The sequence below is a fragment of the Paramisgurnus dabryanus genome, chromosome 9, assembly GCF_030506205.2.
Source record: "Paramisgurnus dabryanus chromosome 9, PD_genome_1.1, whole genome shotgun sequence".
In the NCBI taxonomy this organism is placed as follows: Eukaryota; Metazoa; Chordata; class Actinopteri; order Cypriniformes; family Cobitidae; genus Paramisgurnus; species Paramisgurnus dabryanus.
Window position 1 is genome coordinate 11,511,713 of NC_133345.1, and position 7,161 is coordinate 11,518,873.

The window sequence follows — 7,161 nt, forward strand, 5'->3', positions numbered from 1 at the left end:
GGATGCCTAATCGCGTATTTGCATCGTCTTAACATGTAAATCACTCGCGCTTGCTGCCTCTACCACATCTTGTGAGAACCCTGCATAAGGCAGATGAAAAATAGTAAACATATTTGACATTTTAAAATGAAAAACAAAGGCAGGATGAAGCACATAGAGATTACTTCCCACCCATTTGATTTGGCTCACGCACTCCCTCATGAGGTCACTGGCTACGTATTGTTTATCCATATTATGTCTATAAAAGTACAGCCATGACAGAATTGGTTCAATCCCATTTTGCAGCTGCAGGCGAGCTCAATCCTTGGGATGCTTTTTCTTCTATATGCACTACCACTTGTCCATCGACTGAATGTAAATGAAGAAAACTCTCCTCTTTGCCGAATGATGGGAGACCCTAAAGACCCCCTGCTGTCCATGGATGGAGACGTAACTATTGGTGCAGTTTTTCCAGTCCACAGTAAAGAAAGATTACCTTCATTTGAGTTCACTCAAAAACCTGAGCTTCTGTCATGCTCCAGGTTTGCTATATTAGAATTATAAGAAAAACATTTGTGCAGATAACGTGTTTAAAAAATATGTTTCTAACCTACCTTTGAACCTTGTTTCCTGTTTTTTGCAGTGTGAGTTATAGAGATTTCAGGTTTTCTCAAGCCATGATTTATACAATTGAGGAGATTAACAGAAATAAGAGTTTGCTTCCAAATGTTTCTATAGGATACAAAATATATGATAGTTGTGCTTCAAGACTGTCTGCTATGAGTGCAATCATGGCAGTGATGAATGGTCGGGAGTTTGCAGCAGCGGACAGATGCAATGGACAGCCTCCTATTCATGCTATTATAGGGGAAACTGAGTCTGCCACTACAGTGATTTTGTCCAGAACCACAGGACCTTTTAAAATTCCAGTGGTGAGAGTCAATAACAGTAAATGTTTGACACAATTACCAGCCTGATAACTGCTTCATTCTTTTTTGTGATTTTCTTTACAGATTAGTCCCTCCTCTGGCTGTGAATGTCTCAGTAATAGAAAAGATTTCCCTTCATTCTTTAGGACTACGTCTAGTGATTATTACCAGGGCAAAGCACTTGCACTTTTGGTCAAGCATTTAGGCTGGACTTGGGTCGGAGCTGTGAAAAGTGACAATGACTATGGAAACTATGGCATGGATAATTTTCTTAATGCAGCCAAGAAGGAGGAGATTTGTGTAGAGTACACTGTGAAATTCTACCGAACAGAGTCTGAAAAACTCCAGAAAGCGGTACAAATAATAAAACAAGGTACAGCAAAGGTGATTGTTGCATTTGTTTCAATGTTCGAGATGGGACTACTAATAGATCAACTGAGTATTCAGAACATTACAGGCCTCCAAATGATTGGTGTGGTCGGATGGATAAGTTCTAAGACTTTGATCACTCCAAACAGTTTCCGTGTGATGGGAGGGTCACTGGGGTTCACAGTGAGAAAAATCCAAATTGAAGGGTTTTTAGATTATGTTATAAAAGCATTCTGGGAAACAACTCTTCCTTGCTCACAAAGAGATGATGTTTCATCTAAAGTTTTGTTAAATTGCAGCAAATATCAAGATCTGCTTATGCTAAGAAATTACAATGAAGATGTGCCTGAAGAAAGATATTTAAGTAATGTGTACAAAGCAGTGTATGCTGTGGCTTATGCACTACACAGTCTGCTGAAGTGCAAAGAACAAGAAGGTTGTGAAAAAGCCCTGACATTACAACCACAACAGGTAAAGAAAAATGGGGAGATCCTAGGCATCCGTATTTTAGTTTGATTAATTTTAAATTGTTGATGTGATCTTGAATCTTTTTTCACCAGGTGGTTGAAGCTCTGAAAAAGGTCAATTTTACAGTAAAGTTTGGAGATCATGTGTGGTTTGACAGCACTGGTGGTGTAGTGGCCCATTATGAAGTTGTGAACTGGCAGCAAGCCTCAGATGGGTCATTACAGTTTAAACCAGTGGGTTACTATGATGCCTCACTGCCCCCTGACCAGCGCTTTGTACTTAACACTGAAAACATAATCTGGGCTGGAGGACAGAGGGAGGTAATTTACATTTTATTTGTCCTACAGGGTTGTTTAAATTAGGAAAACATATGAAGAGCACAGACGCAACACCTCTAACTGCATTGTCTGACAAGGTTTTTTATTGTAAATTAAAACATTTTTTTATCAGACAAACTTGTGGTTTTACATTTTTTTAATCTCCCAGAAATATTATTTGAAAACTGAGCGACCTGCATGTTTCCCCAATCCTGTAATGTACAATGGTATGGAAAAACAGACATGAAAACCAGTAGGTGACACAAAGCTGTCCTTGGATGTTATGAAAGTTTATTTCGTTAATACATTTATTATGAAAATGAATACAAAGAGCTTTATGTAAATAGGTAACATTGTGTGTTTTAAGAGGTTATGAATTATTAGTTTATAAAATAGAAATAAAAGAGTCCAATAAAACCATTTTATGATGCAAGACTGAAATGAATCTGGGAGCCATTTCTGTAAATCTGTCAGAACAGACATTATAGTAGCAGCCAAACTACAAGCGACATGTTTGCAATGACTTTATGATACAGTATTTGGCTTATTTAAACTAATAAAAAAATATATTGAAGTCTGAATCCTGAAATTAATTCTATTAACTGTATAACCTGATTTGTATCATATTTAATACATGAGTTTCTAAGACCTCTACGTCAACATATCAATACTTCTTTGCTGTATGCAATCTGACACGTCATCTGCCCTCCGACGGATTATCTGTGCATTGCAAGCAATAGTGTGATAGCCTTTCTCAATTGGAGTGCTGCATCCATCAATTTCCCAACCATCATTGTAATTCAGTTTATGATGCAGTCTGTATTATACCAACCATAATGCCAAATACACTTTGGCATGACACTTTACACGTTTTTAAACTTTTAATCAATTAAAGGTTAAAATGTCATCCTAACATATATTAAGAGTGTACATTTATATTTGATTTTACATATACTATTATCTTGCGAAACACTTGAATGTTGCAATGTAAGCAATTCTTGTGTGATTGTGTGTAAAAAAAGTTTGGTTGGTAAATGGTTGGTAACCCTAAAAAAAACCCCATATCAATAATTTTATTTGTTTTAGAGTATTCACAATATACGTTTTTAGCTTCGATTGTGCATGCACATTACTTTATGCTTCAAAGATACAATAAATTGTACCTAATATTATTGATATATTTTTTTTCTTTGAATATGTATACATATCTTAATGTACAAAAATTAGATGTTTCTTTATGTATGTTTCTCATGTAGAAGCCAAGGTCTGTGTGCAGTGAGAGTTGTCCTCCAGGCACTAGGAAGGCCGCACAGAAAGGAAGACCTGTCTGCTGTTATGACTGTATTACATGTGCAGATGGAGAAATCAGTAATGAGACAGGTAAACTTCATACCATCTCCAAGGTTCAAAGACAACTGGTTAGTTGCCATCTTTGTGTTCTCCTCCTTCTGTTCAGGATTCAGTTTCTTATTAAAGAGGTTCAAAATGGAATATATTTTCTAGATATATATTTATAGTGATGACAATCTTTTTTTCCAGATTCAAATAACTGTCAGCAGTGTCCAGAGGAATACTGGTCTAATACTGAGAACACTGAATGTGTGTTAAAGGCTGTAGAGTTTCTGTCATTCACAGAAGTTATGGGTATAGTGTTAGTCTTTTTCTCTCTGTTTGGAGTAGGAATAACTTTACTGGTGGCCATCCTGTTTTACAGTAAGAAGGACACTCCCATAGTAAAAGCCAACAACTCAGAGCTGAGCTTCCTGTTGCTCTTCTCATTGATTCTGTGTTTTCTCTGTTCACTTACTTTCATTGGTCGTCCCACTGAGTGGTCCTGTATGTTGCGTCACACAGCATTTGGGATCACTTTTGTCCTCTGTATCTCCTGTGTTCTGGGGAAAACAATAGTGGTGTTAATGGCATTCAAGGCCACACTTCCAGGAAGTAATGTCATGAAATGGTTTGGGCCTGCACAACAGAGACTCAGTGTTCTTGCCTTTACATTTGTACAAGTTCTTATCTGTGTGCTTTGGCTAACAATATCTCCTCCCTTCCCATATAAAAATATGAGATATTTCAAGGAGAAGATCATTCTTGAATGCAATCTGGGTTCTACTATTGGTTTTTCTGCTGTGTTGGGTTATATAGGCCTACTGGCTCTCCTGTGCTTTATTTTGGCTTTTCTGGCTCGGACGCTGCCTGATAACTTCAATGAAGCTAAATTCATCACATTCAGTATGCTCATATTCTGTGCTGTATGGATCACATTTATCCCATCTTATGTCAGTTCTCCTGGAAAATTTACTGTAGCTGTGGAGATATTTGCTATTTTAGCATCAAGCTTTAGTTTACTTTTCTGCATATTTTTTCCTAAATGTTACATCATCCTGTTTAAGCCTGAACAAAATACAAAGCAACATTTGATGGGGAAAACACAAACTAAGTGATCTAAATGAACAATGAGATCTAAACGAACATGCTTGTATTAACATTGGGGATAGCGCATAAATTAATTTAGAATAAAATAATACAGATATTTTTAATTCACAAAAACTTATAATAATACAAAAAAGAGTCAAACACCCAAGTGTAATGTTTGATACAGTTAGAAAAATGTGTGATCACACATGTTCTGTACATTCTGCCCCAAGTTTGACACTTTCTAACATTAAATAAAGGATGTCCTAGGATCTTTGTGATGCTTGTTTTTAGGTTGTCCATGCTCTGTGGTATAAGCATGTAGACACAGGTAAACCACAGTACAAAAATGTTTTTTTTGTCATTTAATACAAACCCTGCTTTCAAATGTGAGATACTAGACCCTTTCCTTATGCTGCCTTGGACATAGTTTGCACAGCATTTAGAAGTTATACTGTATATGATCAGTTATTAAATGCTGGCAAACCTGATAGCTCAACCTATTGTAAGCTCAACAGTTTTTCTTTTGGTCTGAAAGATATAAACTAAATTATATTTCTGCACAAGAACATTTAAATATTGTGTTCAAACCATGTTCTTATACTCTGTTGTATCCCTGTAACAATTTATATTATAGAGAATTGTTGCAGGAATTTGAATGCGCTACTTTGTCAGCTGTGTCCTAATTACATGTGATGCTATGATATGTCACGACAAGATGTAATTTCCACGTTAAGTAAAGTTTTTGTTTTGACCAGTCGTAATGGCAATAAATGATGCATCATAAATATTATTAAACACAGACACAGTAAAAGAGACAACAGACAATTAAGCTCAGTTCTTGAAATATGTTATATTAAACATGAATGTTTAAACTGTGAAGTCCATCAGAATAAACAACTGTATAACCAAAATTTTAGTAGTCTGAACCAATACTATAGACCAGTGGTCTTTAATGTTTTTTTCATGAGAGCCACATTGATAGGACAATGTCAATTTTTGAATTTTACCACAATGTATCAAAAGGTACATACATTAGTGATCCCAAAATGAAGCAGATAACCGTGAAGATCTGGATTCTGTAATAGAAACCTTGAACAACATTTGTTCTAGCACATTGGAAGCTGTTGCTCCCATTAGATTAAAGAGAATCAAGGAAAAAATGCCAGCACCATAGTATGACCATCATACTGCAGTCCTTAAAAAGGCAGCTAGAAAAATTGAGCTTAATTGGAGAAGCACAAAGTTAGAGGTATGGAGTGCTGCATGAAAAGAAAGTGTTCAACACTACAGACAGAATATAAAAACCGCTGATCTACCTCTCTCAGCAAGCTCATAGAAGAAAATTTAAATAACCCCCGGTTACTCTTCAACACAGTTGTGAAACTGAATAGAAACAAAAAACAAACAGATAAACTCCAAACAGTACTAACGACTTCATGAACTTCTTCCCTAACAAAATTGTGGTTATTAGGGAAAATATCGAAGCTATTCAAGCAGCCACCATTTTACCCAATAGTATACTTAACACTTGATTACCACACTAACAACTTGAATGTTTTAAAGTTACTACAATAGAGGAGCTCTCAAAATTAATGAAATCATCCAAATCATTGTTGTGTATATTAGATCCTGTTCCCACAAAATTACTAAAATAGGTGTTCCCTGTAGTGTCAGACCCAGTAATAAATCAAATTAACTCATAGCTAGAACTAGGATAACAGCTTTCAAACTGGCAGTTATTAGACCCTTCATTAAAAAGCCGCACCTCAACCAGGGAAGCTTGATACTTTTAGACCAATCTCAAATCTCCTTTTTCTTTCTTAAATATTAGAAAAAGTAGTTGCAAGCCAATTATGCACATTCTTAGCGAAAAATAGTACACATGAAAAGTTCCAATCAGGATTCAGGCCCCATCATAGTACAGAGACAGCACAGTTTAGAGTTCCAAATGACCTTCTTTTAACAATCCAATCGTGGTGAAATCTCAATTCTTATATTACTAGATCTTAGTGCAGCCTTTGACACAATAGATCATATCATTTTACTCAATAGACCAGAAAACTATGTTGGCATCAGTGGTCAGGCGTTAGCCTTGTTTAGATCATATTTAACCAACTGCTATCACTTTATGTCAATGAGAAGAAGTCATGTCACTCTCTGGTTAAATACGATGTACCGCAGGGATCAGATCTAGGTCCTATCCTTTTCTCGTTATATATGTTACATCTAAGAGACATTATCAGTAAACATAACATATGTTTTCACTGCTATCCAGATGATATCAAGCTTTACACCTCCTCACATTCTAGTGAAACCCCCCAGTTTTCTAAGCTAACATTCACTCGACCGTCAAGTTGACTTTTGAGGCTTTGGACTTTTTACACCTTTGATTAGTGGTTTGGTTTGATCAGTGACATGCATAATCTTTTGCTCCACACTTGTCATGAAATACAGGTAGAAACATGAACATAAACATTTACATAACATTTACATTAAGCCCTTAAGCAGACATTTTTATTCAAAGTAACTTACAAATGAGAAAAAAAACAAGCACTCACATCAACAAAAGGGCAGCAGAGCATAACTGCTCTGAATCTTGTCTCGACAAACCTAACGCAATTCATGAAGCAGAAGTATATAATATACAGTGGCAAGAACCTTTTGGAATTTCATAGTTT

The 7,161-nt window shown here is 36.0% G+C and overlaps 1 protein-coding gene across 1 annotated transcript; it reads left to right on the top strand.

Moving 5' to 3' along the window:
• Positions 1 to 387: 387 nt before the first annotated feature.
• LOC135769436 (extracellular calcium-sensing receptor-like) lies at positions 388 to 4,554 on the top strand. Its single transcript, XM_065278748.2, has 6 exons — positions 388 to 521; positions 623 to 911; positions 993 to 1,748; positions 1,838 to 2,065; positions 3,319 to 3,442; positions 3,602 to 4,554. The coding sequence occupies exons 1-6, from the start codon at positions 388 to 390 to the stop codon at positions 4,507 to 4,509; spliced, it is 2,439 nt and encodes an 812-aa protein (XP_065134820.2). The 3' UTR covers positions 4,510 to 4,554.
• The last annotated feature ends 2,607 nt before the right edge of the window (positions 4,555 to 7,161 follow it).